Source organism: Puntigrus tetrazona, chromosome 14, assembly GCF_018831695.1.
Source record: "Puntigrus tetrazona isolate hp1 chromosome 14, ASM1883169v1, whole genome shotgun sequence".
Lineage (NCBI taxonomy): Eukaryota > Metazoa > Chordata > Actinopteri > Cypriniformes > Cyprinidae > Puntigrus > Puntigrus tetrazona.
Window position 1 is genome coordinate 24,440,659 of NC_056712.1, and position 17,998 is coordinate 24,458,656.

The 17,998-nt window shown below is 39.6% G+C and overlaps 1 protein-coding gene and 1 long non-coding RNA gene across 5 annotated transcripts in view; one reads left to right on the plus strand and one right to left on the minus strand.

Moving 5' to 3' along the window:
* The window catches only part of pcdh19 (protocadherin 19), a 52,205-nt gene extending 48,339 nt beyond the window's left edge, over positions 1–3,866 (plus strand). For all 4 annotated transcript variants that reach the window (XM_043257433.1, XM_043257434.1, XM_043257431.1 and 1 more), the window contains exon 5: positions 1,251–3,866. In XM_043257433.1, coding sequence (XP_043113368.1) covers positions 1,251–1,810 — 560 coding nt within the window. In that variant the 3' untranslated portion in view covers positions 1,811–3,866. The remainder of the gene's footprint in view (positions 1–1,250) is intronic.
* The window catches only part of LOC122357837, a 134,002-nt gene that overhangs the window by 8,571 nt on the left and 107,433 nt on the right, over positions 1–17,998 (minus strand). The window lies entirely within an intron of this gene.

Here is a 17,998-nt window from a genome sequence, read left to right on the forward strand (position 1 = left end):
TTGCAAAAACAGATAAAAGATTATGTTTTTATGTTATGGTTTTATTATGTTTTATTGTTTTAGCTAGGTTTTTTTTGTTTTAGTTTTAGAATTAGATTAATTGGAATGCACAATGAAAAAACTTTTTTTAAAAAATTTTTAAAAACTAATTTATCTGTTTTATTTATCAAACTTCTCATATATAGATAAATATTTAAATGTTGTGATGCCTAAACAAACTACACAAGTCAGTATGTTATAGTTTATCAGCAATAACATTAAGAATAATTAGTATAATCGCTCTTGATCTGAATTTTAATAGAAGTGAATGCATCATTATTCTTATAATTGCTCTTATTTTTTATAGGTGAGCGGTGCATGTGGAAATAGCAATCTGAAGAAGCGATTTTGTTATGCAAATGCCATTTGTGTATATTAGCAAACATTTAAGCAGAGAGAGTGCCCTTGTCGTGCTTGTCTATCCAGATGGCCGATAATGAAATATGTATGGAGTCAAAAGGACTCGCACAGAAAGCTGTTTTGGGCTGACTGCTAATAAAAAGAGAGCTGCCTTGATTATTACAGATGCATCTCTTTTAAATAAAAGCTAAGAGAAAGAGGCAGACAGCTCCTCAACTTGAGTGAGCAAAAGCCCGGCTTTTTTGTTGTTATAATGATACAAAAAGCAGCTTGAAAGCCCTTCCCTCCAACACAACAAAGGACAGATCTGTATTAATACTGGCTCAGACAAATCTTTTTTTTTTTTTTTTTTTTTTTTTTTTTTTAACTCCACAACAGCTTTAAAACATCATTACATATTTATAACTGCCAGCTAGATGACAGAGACGTAGCACAATGTTCAGCATTTAACAATGAGGCTACTTTGCCAGTGTCCCTTACTGTGAAATCTCTGATTGCAGCATCTAAACCCTCCTTTCATCAAGCCTGGCAACAGAGTGAAACAATTACTCACAAGATGGGGATCCACTTTTGATTTAGCAATGCACCCTTTAAATGCTTTATTAAAAAGCCCTCGAAAATTCTAGCAGTAAAACTTGTTGAAGCAGTAGAGCCAGTTTGTGGAAAAAAATGGAGCGGAGCTCTTCACCGTGCCACAGTCTTTTTTTTCTGACATGTACTGAAAAGATGAAAGCTCCAAAACAAACTGTGCCTGAAATCCATGAAGGAAACCGCAAATAAGCAGAAGCTGTGCAAACGGCACAATTTAGACAACAAATCTAACTCTTACTCTCTATTTCTCTCTCTCTCAGATCAGTCCGAAGGTTTCCACTGCCAAGATGAATGTCGTATCTTGGGCCACTCGGACCGCTGCTGGATGCCCCGGGTGCCGATGCCAGCGAGAGCGAAGTCTCCCGAACACAGCCGCAACGTCATCGCTCTGTCCATCGAGGCCACCACTGTGGACGTACCTCACTACGAGGACTGTGGCACCATCAAAAGGACTTTTGCCACCTTTGGCAAAGACGGGGCAGATGAGGAGCGGGCCGAACAGAGGGGCAGGCGGCAAACGGCGGAGCCGGCCGTCTGCAGCCCTAAGACCAACGGCACCGTGCGAGAGGCCGGAAACGGCCGGGAAGCCGTAAGCCCCATCACCTCCCCGGTGCACCTGAAGAGCCCCCAGTCCAAACCACCCTCCACCTACAACACGCTGAAATGCAGGGATGCGGAGCGCATAGCCAACCACAGCCTGCTGCGGCAGCCGGAGGGGAAGGACAGTGAGCCGGCCATGCGGGAGATCAACACGCTCCTGCAGGACGGCCGTGAGAAGGAGTCCCCCGGCAGCAAGCGGCTGAAGGACATCGTGCTTTAACCGGCTCCCGCCTGTACACAGAGCGCACGCACTACTACGAGTGTGTGTCGACGTGTGCGTGTGTGTGTTTTTGTGTGCTTTTGCAAGCGTCGAGCCGAACGGGCCTGGGGAAGGGAGACACATGCGCAGCACAACGTATTCTCCAGAGACCGAACAAACGAAGCTGAAAATGTGTCTGCGAGCTCAGACCGTCATCGTGGCTTGGTAGTAACAGCAGCGCTTGTACGTTCGTCGCAATCGTCTGTCCGCAGTGGACAGGCTGGTTACTGTGTGCTGCGCAACGCGCTCCACCCCTGCCCTCACGTCTTACCCTTAAGAGGAGAAAGACCTTCTAGTGCACCGCTGGTGACTCCCAAGTACAGTCATGCCTTGTAGACTCTAAAGAGACTTCTAACTTTCTTCTAATGCCTTCTTTGGTATGCAGTTTTTGCTTCAGCTGCCAAACCGCTCACTGTTCCCGAAGAGGACGTGGGTCTCTCTGACGCTACGGATGGCGAGACTCTTCCCGCCTAACACGAGCGGTCCGACCGATCGCGCACAGGAACACTTCTGCAGATCTCATTTCATTTCAGTGGCTTCTCACTGGTCTGATAAGACAACCCTTCTCTGTTTCCCTCAAGACATTCCAGTGTCAGCAAACCATGAGGTTGTTACAGTGCTTATTTTTTATCACAGATGGAGCTAAATGAAGTTGCGCTATCAGCTCAAGCTCACCGAAAAACTGGAATAGGGAGAGACCGATCCCCCAGACTTACAGCCAGATATAAATATATATATACGAATAAAAAGAAGAAAAAAAAAAAACATCAGACTTGTTGCTTTTGAAATCTCCTGTGCCCTTTCCTGATTGTAGCCAGTGGAGCGCAGTTTACTAGAACTTCGTGCTCTGGTCTTGTACTTTTTTGGATTTTGACTATGGGGCTAGGATAGAAGGGGTCGTCACTTACGTCTTGCTATGTGAAACTCTGTTTAGGGTTTACTACTATCATTTTTAATAATCTGTTGTTATGTGACAATCCCTTTAATGTTTTGTTGCGAAAGTAAAAACTGAAAAAATAAACATTGGTGTTCAACTAAAGCTACAGTAGCGTTTGTACACAAACACAAAAAGGAAAAAAAAAAACATATATGCCAAAATATATTTTATAAATAATTTAAAATGTATAATGAGAATATTTAATGCTGTGTAGTTATTTTATCAGTAAGTTATACTTGAAATTAACTGGCTTTTTTTCTTTATTTGTCCCCTTTTTATTGACTCTGTTATTCATTTTTTTTTTTTTTTTTCAATTGATCTTGAATTTTTGTTCACTGTGTTACCCCTGGCAACTGTTGATTGCAGTCTACCTTGTTGTAAAAGAGTTTCTTATTGGTCAGTTCTTGTGCCATCAAGTTTCTGTGTGGGCAAAAAAAGTGAAAAAAGACAAAAAAAATTATAAAAAAAGAAAAAAAAAATCAACACCAACAGTAGTGTGTCAGTACAATGAGCTTAGAGTGAGATAGCAAAAGAAACCAAAAAACTGCGACAAACATTAAACTTTCAAGATAGCAGGTTGTTGTTTAATCTTAATACTCAAGTAAGGGTAAGAGTAACACCACCATTTCAAGTCACTCAAGGCAGTTCCACTCATTTCTGAAGTGTTTAAGGAGGATCTAAATGGATATAAGTTAAATGTAAAGCAAACCCAGACGCTCTGAGACAGACTTGCTTTGCTATCTATCATCGAGTACAGCCCTCCATTTTTCCAGATCATTTAAGAACGTTGTACCAAGCCCAACCAAACAAGTTTGTTGTTTTCTTTCTGTAAGAGGAAAAAAAACAGATTTGGTGGAATTGCCATAGAGGGGGAACCGGAGAGAAATTGCAAAATCAGTTTCTTTGCAATACTTGTTTTATAATGTGGGAAGTACAAACAGCAGCAACGTGTGAAAAAGATATAGATCTAGTAGCTGAATGTTTTTGCTGGTCTCACCAAACAGCTTCTGGCAACATGAAAAACGGAATTATCACTGAATGTATACTGCAGCTTATTATTAAACTATTAAATGTTCTCCACTTTGTCTCCTTGTCTAAATTCATCAGTTCTGCATGTTTCCATCACACTCTTTTTAATTTGCCATCAAATGGCTCATAATGGAATAGATCCGCCTCAACTGGAGAGGAAGAGAGCGAGACGGCATTGTTGAAAAGTAATGAGCGCAACCCGAGTTCAGCATACAGCAATTATCCTTTCTTAAGCGATCTTTTGTCTTGCCATAATACATTAAAATCTATAATGTGATATGAATATCTACCGTTAATTTTCCTTGAAAGTAATATGCTAATGTGCGTGGAAATGGCGGCTGCAGCGATGAGAATCTAATTAAAATTAGTTTTCGCTGTGGTCCAATCTGAAGGAGGCCTCGCTACGGAATCATTCCGCGACATCGTTGTTAGATGTCCTGATTCTGGCTAATTGCAAAAATTAAAAACCTACAGCAGAAAATATACCTAGTGCTGCCAAATAAAGCAGCCGTTTGGGAATCATCCAACTGAGGAGTGTCAATTTCAAATGGCTGATAGTTCTAATTTGCTGAAGTGGATGATGCGCGCGACTGGCCAAGTACATCATTGCTTGGATTCATACCCAGTGCAATTCAATGCTACTTATCAGTCAAAACAACAACTGACAAAAGATCCCAAATAACACTGAGAGGGGGGTGCCCCGGTACACCAGTTCCCGTCGCAAAACGCAAATGCAACCGACTGCCTATAGTGAATGAACTACTCTAAATGATGATGTTTTAATGGCGCTCAGAATCAGGGTCACTCAAAGGACATTACACTTAACCCGAGGCTTAAAAGTCAAGCATCTAATTCAAAAAGGCTTGTAGGCCTCATCATTAGTTTTGCAAACAAACCCAGCGTAATGACCAACAAATGCGTTCTTCCTTCGACTGCTAAATCTGTTCCAATGGCAGCGCACACTGCTCTGAGCTACAAATGAATTATAAGCATGCCTGGATTCCTGTTGGTCAGGGTGAATTCTTCCCATTATACAGAGATTTATCTCAAAGGTTACCGGGACACACATCCTATTAACGTCCTATTAATGTTTCAATTATCATTTTGCCAAATGGTGGAAGGGGGAATCAGAGAACAATTTAAATGATTTATTCCTGACACCGACATGCAAAGAAATAAGAGAGGGAGGCGTGGAGGGAAAAAGGGGGGAAGGGTGCTACTCTTTTTCACCAATACAAAACAGTTTGTACCTTATTCCTTTGAGTAGGCCCCTCAATCAGTTCCAGCCATCTCCATTCCTGAATTGACCTCATTCTATCAAAAGGACCGCAGCTGCTCCAGCAGCGGGGAAAGGGCTCATTGTGACCCACTGTTCATTCAGGCCAACCTCTGGGACCAGTTCTGTATCCCATACCCACCAAGCAATGGCTGGAGGGCGAACTGAAATTTCCGGAGAAGAAATAAAAAAGGACTTAAAAACAATTATCCTTAAGATTAAAATGTAAAAGATTAAAAGCTTATTATTATTACTAATTAAAAAAAATGATATCAGAACCAACCGCTGTGCCTAATAATAAAGACATGCACTATACTGTAGCCAAAAAGCACTTGGACTGTCAGTACTGGCCTATAACCCAGTCACCCTGCTGTGCCCTTTGTGGGAGTGCATTTTAGGACAGGGCAATAAATCTCTGGGCCAATGTTCTTTCTTTATACTCTTAATTAGGATGCTAATTGTGGAACACATCATGGCATAGAGTTGCAAATAAAGGACTGGGCCACAGCGGGTGCACTAGCAACATAGTAAAGAATTTCTTAAAGGACATTAACACATTTTAATTCTGATGTACACTATATTACTCACCCTCATGTTGTTTCAATACTGCTGAAAAGGGGAAAAAAATTATGATAGGTCCATATTTTGGTTTCAACTGTCTTATAATATGCATTTATTTTTACCTTATTTGCTAAACGACTCCCAAATGATTGACTCAAATTTGTCCAAACCCATCCTTGACTTGACACTAATCTTCAGTGATTGGTCCGATTGGTCTCATTTTCATTTCATCATGCCTGTAATGCCTGATAAAGCTAGAATACCCTCCAAAGGCACCTAGTGGCAAAGAATGAATTAGCATTTTCTTTCAGACCGACTGAAAGTACCAACAAGTGGGCGAGCAAAATGCTAATGTTTTAATGTTACGGTCAACATGAAATTGCTTGGGATTCATAAAAAAAAAAAAAAAACTGACAGATTTCAGTGGTTTCTTTTGGAGAGACATTATCTTTATACATTGAGAACTTTCAGATTTAAAACTCTGCAGTATGTTTTAGGCGTTATACACGGCATGAATGGTCATTTTCAAAAATCCATAATTCGGGCTGTCAAGCACCAACAAGAATACAAAACAATTAAACGACCCAAATTCCATAATCACTGTTGAAAGTAACGTGATAGCTTTGTGTGAGAATAAACTGAGGTTTATTTCATTAATACTTTAAATTATTAACTAAGAGTTAAAATGTCACATGGACATTTTTTAAAAACCTTTTACAGCAAGTTGCATGAACAACTTTTATTGTTTTTCAATAATCTTTGAAAATTAACCCCCATAGTCCCAAATTACTAAGCCTTGTGTTTTCCACATTTAAGAAAAAATCAAAAGGGTTTAGAATAACATGTGAGTGAGCACACAATGACAGAACTTTCATTTTTGGGTAAACTAGCCCTTTAAGTCTGGCAAGAGGAGGACACACTATATTAAACTCTGCCTCTGCAACACTCTATCCTCAATAAAAAAACAGTGTCACATTATTTACCATCAACAGTGCAGGATATTGTCATTTTAAGTGCATGTTATATACTGATGTGCAGCTGTGACCGGCTACCTTTCCGGCCTAGACACTTTGGCCTTGTGCAGAAGACCAAGGAGGACTTGTCAGGCATATAATGGCCTCTCCTAAAGATCCACACCTTCAGGCAAGGCCATTATCCTCACCACAGGAGAGTAATCGGATCGACCTGAAGCCAGCACAGAGCCTACCTGCATGCAACCATACAACCCATCTGCATGAGGTGCAGGGACGCCTGGGGTGCACAGTAGGCTAGAGGTGGAGTGCCTCTGTGCTGGAAGGTCAGACTCATTTGAAAGTGAAGAACACTGGGAATTGTGGTATTAACAAAGAACTGAGAAGCCCATGTGTGATGTGAATGAGGATACAAATCAAAGGACTAAAGAAGCAGAGGTGACTCTTTGTTTGATCTATTGTCTGACTCACAGAGCATGTACTGGCCTGGCCTTGCAAAGCGTCTCGACGAGGAAAGAGCCCTAAAACTTGAGAAACAAACTCAGATTTCTCTGCTCTGAAGACTATTCGTGTTAAGTGCCTCCTGTGCTCTTCTCTGTACTCATCTTATAACTCTTGAGATTCTTTAGGGGAAAGATCCGGGAGTGTGAATTGCAGGAAGTCAGAGTTCATTACAATAGAGAATAGGGTTATAGATTTACAAGTTGCAAAACAATGGGTCCAAAGAGTATGGAAGGAAGGAAAAGATTGTCTGCCAGGAAATGTACCCATATAATGTGGCCAATACTAATTCAATCAGTTGCTAAACTGTAGCCAGGTTTGAAATCCAGTGCCAAAAAAGAGAACTGCACACTGTAATGAGATAACTTCTCTCGCAGGCAACATTACATATGCCAGAATTTTGCAAACTGCTGTTTGTGGACCCTTAGAGGTCCATCTCGAACGGTCGGGGAAAGCTCCTGAATTGTGAGCCAGTAACGTAAATCAAAAATAAAATAACTTAATAAATGAAGACAAAAAAAAGTTAATTCAGAACTGAAAAAAAACTGGCTTGTTTTCATTTTATGACATTTCAGTAGAACTGAATTGAATTGGCTGCACCCCACTGAAATGACATAAGAAATTCAACAGAGGTAATCCATTACATGTTCTACTGTTCAAAAATTAATAATGAATAAATATCAAACTATTAAACCTTTTTTGGGGGGCTTCCACTTCAAAATAGACGTACTGCTTTGAAATTCAATGAATTTTACTCTATAACATTACCAATCAAATTACAATTCTGCATCCCGTTTTCTACCCTAATTCCTTGTACCTCCAATTCTTTGTGAATGGCACACAATGCTAAAAATATTCATATATAGAAAAAAACTGTAAAGTTGAGAGTGTGGGAAGATCAACTGGAGTCTGCACTAATCCCATTTCCATAGTAACAGCAACTTTTCTGATTGGATGATTCCTCTTTAGGATGATGTGTAGGTGTAGTATTTCACTATAAATCTGACAATTAAAACAGATTTATTGTAGGGCCCACAAACATCAAAATGTTAGTGGGTTTTTTAAGCGGTTTAAAAAATGTTAAATAAACCAATGGAAAGTGACTCTCCAGGGCCAAATTCATCTACTACAATAAAGACATTCTTAAATGTACCAGACAAACCAGTTAAACAGATATGTACTTATTTGTAGTAACGCAAAGAAGTGAGAAGTTATTCTAGCGAGGCTAAATGCTCAGGCACATCATTAAGAAAAGCATCGCAGGGGAGTTTCCACTTTGTTTACACACCAACAGGACTTGAGGTCGATCATTACCGTCAGTCACAAGGTTGATTAGCCCTTCCATTTCTCACCTACCATTACAAATCTGACAAACGCTGCCTCATCTGTATGTAGTCCCCACAATATAACCCTAATCAGCCCTGCAAATGAGAAATGACACACTGTTTTGTGTTTACCGCCGGCTGCCCAGATTCATTGTGGCACCGGGAGGAAGCCACCACGAAGTAATTGGGGTAAAGGCAGACAGATGATATCATAACCACGCCTGATTCCCTGATAGCTGTGACTCCCTCAGGCTCGGCTGTCTGAGGAAAGTGGCCTTTAGAGAGGCCAGTCTTGAGCTGGCATACTCATCGACTGACCCAGGCCACTCCTCTCAGTCCAGGACATGTAGGACACGGGCCAAAGCTCCTAGAAAACAACTGCCAATGCCCCCTCTCGAGAGGACAAAGGAGCCGATGCTGGAAATGAAAGACTGGCCTTTACAGCCTGCAGTATCCTCTACGCCAATCGGGGTGAAGCATCGCTCTTGCTAGTCTGGCGGGCGTACAGTACAGAGGGGTTGATTAGTTGACCTAAACTTTCTGCATGTCAGTGAAATTCTCTGGGAACATATGTCACACGCTTGGTATAATCTGAAAAGAAGAGAGAAGAGGTGACTAGATTCTCCTGGTAGCAAAAGAATAGATGGCAGATATGCCGGACTGCCTTGTACAGAGAAGAAGAATCGCACACTAAAAGAACAAGAGCACCTGAGGCTTTTGTATTGACAGGGATCGAATGATCTTGTGAGATCTTTTTTCCATCTTCTCCGTTTGAATCAAAGCTGTTATGTGCATTTCTTCCTAGGCCAACAGACTTTTATACAAACCCAAAAGTGACAATGGAGAGAGCTGAAAAATGATTGGGACTATTCTTACAACATTATAGTAATTCGACAAGATGGATTGTACTCTCAAGCAAGATCAGAAATGTGCAAAGGTTGGCTAAAGTGGCTTCTCATTTAACCATCTCTCACATACAGAGAGGACATAGATTCAATAAGAATAGAATTTAATTTGATGTAATTAATTTATTTTTCATTATTTCTAAAATAGCATTTTTTCCAGGTAGTCTCAATAATAATCTTAATTTTTAAAAGGATTGTAAGGATTAAAAATCATAACTAAATGATGAAATAAGCACACACTTGCTTGGACCAAGTTCGTAGTCACCCTGTAATTCTGTGTAAATGTGTTCAGATTACCATTCTTTCCTCCTCCTTTGTGTAAATGAGTCATTACAGCCGTGATGACTTGTATTAATAGCTTTTCTCTCCATGTTCGAGCAAGAGGTCTTATTTTAGACAAGGTTTATTACACATCTGTGTGCCATAGTACTGGTAACAAAGCCAACATAATTCACACTGCTTGGTTATACTTCACATTAATTACCCTGTTCATTACAAGGGGACTGGGGTCTTGAGTTGGCCCAAGGTTAGGACGAGCCCAGGGTGTACGTGATACAATACGAAGGTGAACAGCACTGGGTTGGGGAGATTTGGATGGCACGCAGGGTTTTTTGGCAGGGTGTTGGAGCATGTGTTAATGGCTGAACACCAGGGATAGCTTATGTAAGGAATGATTAGTATTCACTCATCCTGAGACAAGATCAAATGATTATATGCGCCTAAAACAGTCCACACTTATTTTGCGTTGTAACACTGCTTTGTTTGAATAAACAACATACATAAATCATGTATACAAAATTAAATTTTCTTTTTAGATGGCTATGATGCCTCGAAATGCAGTATGTAGGTAGCTCAATAGATTTTAGAACAGAGACGTGGTTTCGATTGCATTTTTTTTTTTTTTTAAACAGACAATGCTGCGAATGCGCTCTCCACGCTACAAGGACTTTTAAAGATCTCATGATGATAGTGCTCAAAGCACTCATCTGGTCATTTTGATAAATATTACAATGGTTATGCATGATATAATGAAATAATGATTTTCTCCCAGGGCATTCATTTTGCGGAGGGCAAAGTGAAAACACCATACCGAGCAAATATTTCAGCATTTTGTTCTAAACTTCCAGAGGAAGAAAATATCTCCCTATGGCGACCCTGTTGCCCTGAGAAGAGTAAACTCACTGTGTTCTTCCTCAACATCTTGAAGTCTAGCGCCAGTGGGAAAAGCATTCTGCTCTCTGCAGCCAAAGTTTCTATCACAATGTTGAACTGATGCCGATAAACCAGGAAGCTCAAAGAGAGAAATCCATCTGTAGGAGAGCAGAATGAAGCAACAGGGATACAGAATATTTTGACAATGCCAAACAAACAGCTTCTCTGATTTAAACAGTAAACAGATGAAACACTGGCTTGCCCACTAAGATTCATATGTTCTGTCCAGTTTGTTTTCTAATTAAATTTCTGGTTCCAGCCTCAAATGCAGCATTTTTCTGCTTTCAGCCGTCTTTAGCTTTGTTTCACATCCAAAGAAAACGTTCAGTATCAATAGGAAGCGATTTGCTTTGATGCTCGGCTCACGTTGGTTTTGGACAAACTAAAAATGCAGATTATGTTGCCAAGTAATGCGATGTGACATAGCCTGCATTAATCATGGCACAGAAAAAAAAAAAAAAAAAAAAAAATCTACGCAGTGGGAAACTTTTGGTCAATTTGAAAAGACAAGAAACATTTAATTATTTGGAAAAACGGCGTTTGACGTCTAATCTTTACCTACAAGACAGATCGGCAAACTCATTCATGTTACTGAACAAAACAACTGAAAACTGAAACGAAAGGAAATCTGCCGTCTCATCTCAGAGGCATGTTTTCCCCCCTCCTTCACAACCGCAATGCCTCACTGTCATAGAATGGCCTGAACAACAACATACATGAGTGCAAATCTATAGAAAACTGACGTCTCTTACTTCTACAGATCACGCATTTCAATGAAACGGTCCCTGAATCACCAGCTTTTCAAAGCAAACTGAAGCTTTCCACTTACTGTGGCATCTAAACGCCATTCATGGGGATATGGAAGTGAATGATTAGAGAATGAGTTCATTCTCTAATCATCTCCCAATCAGACATTTCTCAAGTGCAAAAAACAAGTGTGCAATTTAAGGACAAGAATCGGCGTGGATGCCAGAGTGCACAAGACAATAATATGCACCTGTTAACAAAGCACTTAATGGTTACCATTGTGGTTTTGGGTTTTCTAAGCATTTGTAACACACTTAATTTCTTCTCTTTTCCCTCACTCTATAAACAATAGTAAATAACTATTTTTATTCTTAAGATTAATGTTACACATACTCATAAATCCAATCTAAATTTATAACCAGGATTGATAGTTCATGATACCAGATGCATTAAATAATGTTAACAATTAAAACACTGTAAAATCATATCTCTTATTTAATAGTAGCCAGCATGACATGAGTGAGACTAAAGAAATATAATGTCAAATGTGTATATAATACATTTGTTTGTGCATAGTTTAAATAATGTTAATAACATAATAAATTGCCCTACTAAAGTAATATGTTATGCCTTTTGCTGGCACAAAATCTGAGATGCCTTTTAAATCGAAATGCATTTAAAGCGACTGTAAACACAAAATCACTGACAATTAACAAAAGGAATATATTTCCATGGTAACCCACATGAATAAATGAATAATATAACACGGAGCATTAGTGTACTTTGCAAGCGAGTGTGCCAGAATGGGATTAATTCCATTTGAGAGTAATATTGTGGTCGATGGAAGTCTCTGCTGAACTGTGTGACATCGCACTATTTAGTGGTGCATGTTACCTTTGTTTTCTCAGTTGTTAATTAAAGGTGGAAACAAAAAGCTGAAAATGAGCCCAGAGCTCAGAGGACAGGTGTACGGAGTACAGCGGGAGGACTAAATTGGATTTTGTGTCTCTTGAGCCTGACTTGGGAAGATCATCAGAGGTAGTGCTGTATTAAAAAGAGAGAAGATAGTTGCAAATTATACAGTAGATTACATTCATAGCTGTATTGTTGTCGACTAGTACATGGAGAAAGTAGTCTCCCATTAGACTGATGTTTATTTGAGCTCCGTCTAATATTTCAGCGGTGGCTGTCTGGCAGAAGAACCACAAAGGTCTATAATCCATAAACAATGTTACCACCGGGACATTTCCATAACCTTGTAGGGTATGGAGTCCGCCATCAGTTCACAATGACTGAGAACCCACTCTGCCATGTTTATTTAATCACGGTGGCCAAATCATATGCTAAATTCAAAACATCTCAACCGCCAACACAAAGGTCTCAGGGTTCAATCTACAGTTTGTGGGAAGCGGGAACTCTAGAGCTACTGAAATCACAATAATGCTCTGCTGCTATCGCGCCTTTATTCACATCACTTAACTTGAAGTTATATAAGGTCTCTACAATTGCTTTCATCACGATGGTAAATAACTGCAGTGGAGATGCTGGAGAAGCATACGCCTGCTCAATCTCCTCGCAAAACTTATCCAACTTGTTTCAAATGAACAGGAGGACATACCTATATTCAGATGACGCAACCCGTGAGCGAGTGAGTTTCAGTGCAACGCTGCAGTGCCATTACAGTGGACCCCGAGGGGATTATGTGATCTGCGGCCACTGGGTTTCAGTTTGTGCAGACAGAGGAGCATCAGGAAAATACATTTCACTAGGCTACTACAGCAACCGATTGAGAGGAGCAATTTCCTTGCTTGGCTGAAAGAGAAAAGATAAGTGGAGGGAAAGGAAAAGCAAAAAGGCATGAAGTCACAGGGATCTAAATGCAAAAGCATTGGATTCAGCTCAGCCAAAGGCAACAGTTTATTTCATCTTCTTGCACTCTGAAATCTAGATTTAAGATGCTGTCGTGTCAAAGAAAACGAAATACTGGCTTGAGAAGCAAGAGCTTTGTGTTAGTCAACACGCACGCTAACATAATTAGAAGGTGAGCTAAATCAAACTTCATGTTTCTCGCACAATGAACTAAACAAACAATCATAATGTGGCCATATCGACAGGCAAAGACTGCCAAACACAGCCAAAAAAGGCTAACTTGCTTTCTTTGAAATTTGCAACGAGGTCAAATGTTTTCTTTTATGCTATTCCTGTTTGTATTTAAACTGCTGTTCAAAAGAGTCAGTAATAAAGTAATGCTGTTATTTAGCATGGGCACATTAAACAGATCAAAAGTGACAGTGAAGACTTTACATCGTTACAAAAACTTCTAATTCAAAGTAATGCTATTCTTTTGAGATTTCTATTAAAAGCATTTACTATAAAGGTTTTCAACATTGGTAATACTGTATCTTTCTTGAGCAATAGATCATCAAATTAGAATGAAAAATCGGATTTATGTCAGATCCACATCACATGCATCAGTTTTAAAGAGACTGTGAGGCTTTCAAAGTAAAAAAAAAAAATTGCTGCATTCTGTGAATCAAAGAACAAAAGAACTAGATAAATTACTGACTTCTCTGCTGGCTTATTGTAGATTAATCTTAATTCAGTGTATAGTTAATGCATTTATAATTTATGATGGCTAAAAGTGAGGGGAAAATGCATTTAATAGAGACGTCACAATAATTAGTATCAGTGATAGGTCTACTGGTCTTCATTAATTATAGGATACTTATTAAAACATTTGAAATACACCATCTACATGCTACTTCTACATTAATTTGGAAATTCTATGTGAAATTACGACAATATAAATGTGGTAATATGTGATGAATTAGTTATTTTTAATCAATCAACAGCACAAACAAACTATTCCTACAGAAACCCAATAGAGAGATGATAAACATTAACTTGCACAAAACCCGAGTCCGGTAAGGCATAAAAAATGCATGCAGTAAATACGGCAAGAATACTTATTGTAACCGGTTCACAATTAATTATTCGCACCTCCTTGGATTAAGGACAAAAGCCTAACACGAGCATAGAGACTTTACCAATCCGAGCGTATGCTCTCTGAAGCCAAACCCATTCCATCTGTTTTTATGTGCCACCAACCACAGGCCAGCAACAGGGAATGAGGTGTCCTGCTGACGTTGCCATGGCAATCCAATCTTTCCACCGTTCTCAGACCAGAGTTAGAACATACTGTACTTGGGCACTGGCTCCAGCGTTATAATCTCCTCTGACACACATTCAGGTATAATGTGGTAGGCTACGGCATCTCTGAACAAGTCTGAATGCCTCCGCTGCAGTGTTTTCAGCAGTGGTGGCATTCAAACATAATTGTGCTCCCCCCCGAAAGAAGCAGAGCAAAATTTGTCATGAGGATAATACCTACAATAATAATGATTATTATGGAGACATCAATCTACAAAATTATACCACAGTCTTTCCTTGGAGCAGCACACTTTGTTTTGGAAACAAAGGGTGCTGTGCGAGGCTGATGAAGGCCTTCATTATAATTGGTATTTGGAATGATTAATGTATACCTCAATTAGGAAAGTGTATGGGTCCCACTATAGAAAGCCGTACACGCAGGCTTCTGGAAGGAATGGGTGGTCTCGGCTCTCTCTACAAAACTCATTCTGTCACATCCCATTGTGCTGCGAGAGAACGGCTTGCTGCCTGCTCCCCCTGATTAGTTATTTATTTCGTTTGCGCAAGACTGCATTTATTTATTTATTTCAGTCAGATCATTATTTTCCCATTCTGCAACCATTTCATCAAAAAGATAATTTATCTCTGCCCGCTTTAATGAAGTGATAATTTGGCGATAATTAACATAATCTTGCACCAAAGCAAATTTGCCTAATGACTGTTGTTTTGATAGTCGGAGTCAGAGAAGGAGGGTCCAAAGCAGTGAGGCAGCATGCCAAATTTTGGGGAAAAGTGCCAGGAGAATCAGAGTGAGACGAAGACGGGAGCTTCAGGGACATGTAACTTTGTGACCTTAACTCTCTGGAGTAGCTAGGAGACATCAGGCAATTGATTGGACTTGTGTGAGCGATGAAGGATTTATAGGTCACCCCAGCGCCCATTTCCCCTGAACAGAGTTTCAGATAGTTGCAGTAAAAACTTGAAAGTACATGAGGATAAGAGAAAGTGGGGGAAAAAAAAAAAGGTGAGTGATGGTTTGATGGATCATCAGGTGAGGACGTCTGAATGAAGTACTGTCAGTGACATTTCATTTGTGAGAGATATAATCTCAGTCTTTCTATCGGGTGATATTTGGCTGTTTCATTTCCCTTTCAGTTCTATCAGGTCAGATTAATTTTCTTCAACTCTGCATCTAAAGCTCTCTCATTACCTCTGTGCCCATCACAGAGCTTATATCATCCACTGCAGGAGCTTTATTGAACTGATCAAGGTTGAGGGGACACGTAAACGCATGCTCCTTTTTCTGATTGCCTTCAAATTTACAAGCAAGGCTGAACCACCAATTGCAATGTCCATTTTCCACAAAGTGGACATGGTGAGGGACATTAATGATGCCATTCAGAGCTGTGGTTTTATCAGAGAGGCTTGGAGCAGAGGCCAGGGCAGATCACAGCCACAAATAACTGCAGCATTATCTAGGCAATCAAAACCTATGCAAGCAGCTTTTCAGTTTTTTGGTCTTTGTGCTAAACTGCCGCGCAATAAATTGATGATCTCAGCATTTATGGCGCAGATAAGGCTGTTGCCTTGGACTTACGGAGGTAGCAGAATAAAACAGTTTATTCATATTTGTTAAAAATACTTTTTCATGTGATAGAGAGTTTAAAATAAAGCCTCACTGAGAGATAAGAAAGTTGCAACTGTAAGAATAGCATGCAATGCAAAATTTTAATTCAAGTCACACTGGAAATATATAACAATTAAAGGAAACAGGCTCATTCTCCAACTGCCCAAGAGTTAATAAAGTGAGGTTTACCGTTTCTGAATCCATTCAGTCAATTTCCGGTTCTGGCAATAACACTTGGAGCATAGCTTAGCATAGATCGTTACATCCAATTAGACCAGTAGCATCGTGTTCAAATATGACCAAAGAGTTTTGATATTTTTAATGCGTGATATCATTGCTTCTGCAGCGGAAATGGTACGACAGCAAATTTCCTTGATTTTTACGCCAGAATTAGAGTAAGCAATTTTCCTTTTTCCTCCAGTCTACAGAAGAGTCAAGTTTTAAATTTAAATTTAAATTTAAGCTCTTTGGTCATTTTTTGAATGCAATGCTACTGGCCTAATTATCTATGCTAAGCTATGCTAAAAGTGCTATCAATAGACCCGGAGATTGTCTGAATGTATTCAAAAACAGTAAACCTCAATTTATTTACTTAATACATAGTAAAAAAAAAAAAAAAAAAAAGAGGAGGAAATGTTCAAATTTTCTCGAAAATTTTGCCTTGCCTTTTTTTCTCAGAAAAAAAAAAAAACTAACCTAAAAAACATTCAGTACGCTTTTAGCATTCTGGACCTTGTTAAACCCTTGTTCACCCACACCATTCATTCTTCATTTCAGTTATGCCAATTTAGTCAGTGCAGTCAAACAGCACTTTGAAGCAATGGCAAAATGCTGGGCTTATCTGACATCCCTATGGAACATTTGTCAAAAATGATTTTTCAAACATTTTGCCACCCTCCCCATCTCCTCTGACTCCCCCATCCACATTTGCTCTCATTTCTTTTCACAATGCAGGTGCATACAGCTGGCTGAGCAGGAGAATGCGTCTACTGTCCTTGCAACGCTACCCACTCACATTTCATTATCAACAGCCCTTCCATCATCTACTCATATTGACCCTCCTAGTGAGTCAAACACATTTTGTATGGCAGCAATAAACTTCTCATGGAGAAACCTGACAGCACTGACTACAATGAAACAAAGTAAGCAATAACTGAGAAGAAAGAAGACAGGACAGTGAGCTCCATAGAAAGTAAAAGAATAGGGTTTAGGCTAAGGGTTTTAGGGACAGAGGAAAAAAAAAAAGAGAGAGAGAGAGAAAAAGGGTGGTGGCCCTTGGGGGAGGGAGACAAAGCTAAAAAATAAACAACAATAAAAAAAGTGAATGGGAAAACCTGGATCCAAAGGCAACAAAACAGACAAAGCAAATAAAACCTTATGTTTGAGAACACTGTTGACCAAAGCGCTTTAAACGCATTACAGCCTGTTTCCTTGAACCATCTTTAGCTAAACTGTCCAACAGACAATGTTTTCAAACATGGTGGTCCCCATTAAAACCCACCAATTTGTAAAGAGAACAATGGCATTCCAGTCCATCTCACCTTGCAGTGCCAGGCAGCCATAGTGCTTTCAAAAAGTCTAAGTATCAATTAAGAAGCTTGGAAAGTTTCCGCTGTAAAACAGACTGAATATTTAAACAGCTGGGGATCAGCTCCTATTAAACAGGCTGCATCATCGCAGTCCCATTGTGCTGGTGTTTAGAAGATTTCCAGCCGGTTGGATGAGCAGAGAGGAGGGGATTTAGTGGAGGAAAGTAGCCGTGCTGTAAAATAGCACAAACACAGTAAACCGGAGGAGAATTTCACTGCATCTCATTCAGGTCAATCCTAAAAAACACCATAATATAAAAAAATAAAATAAATAGCCAATAAATAAATAGTCCAAATGAAAAAGATGACTCAATCAAAC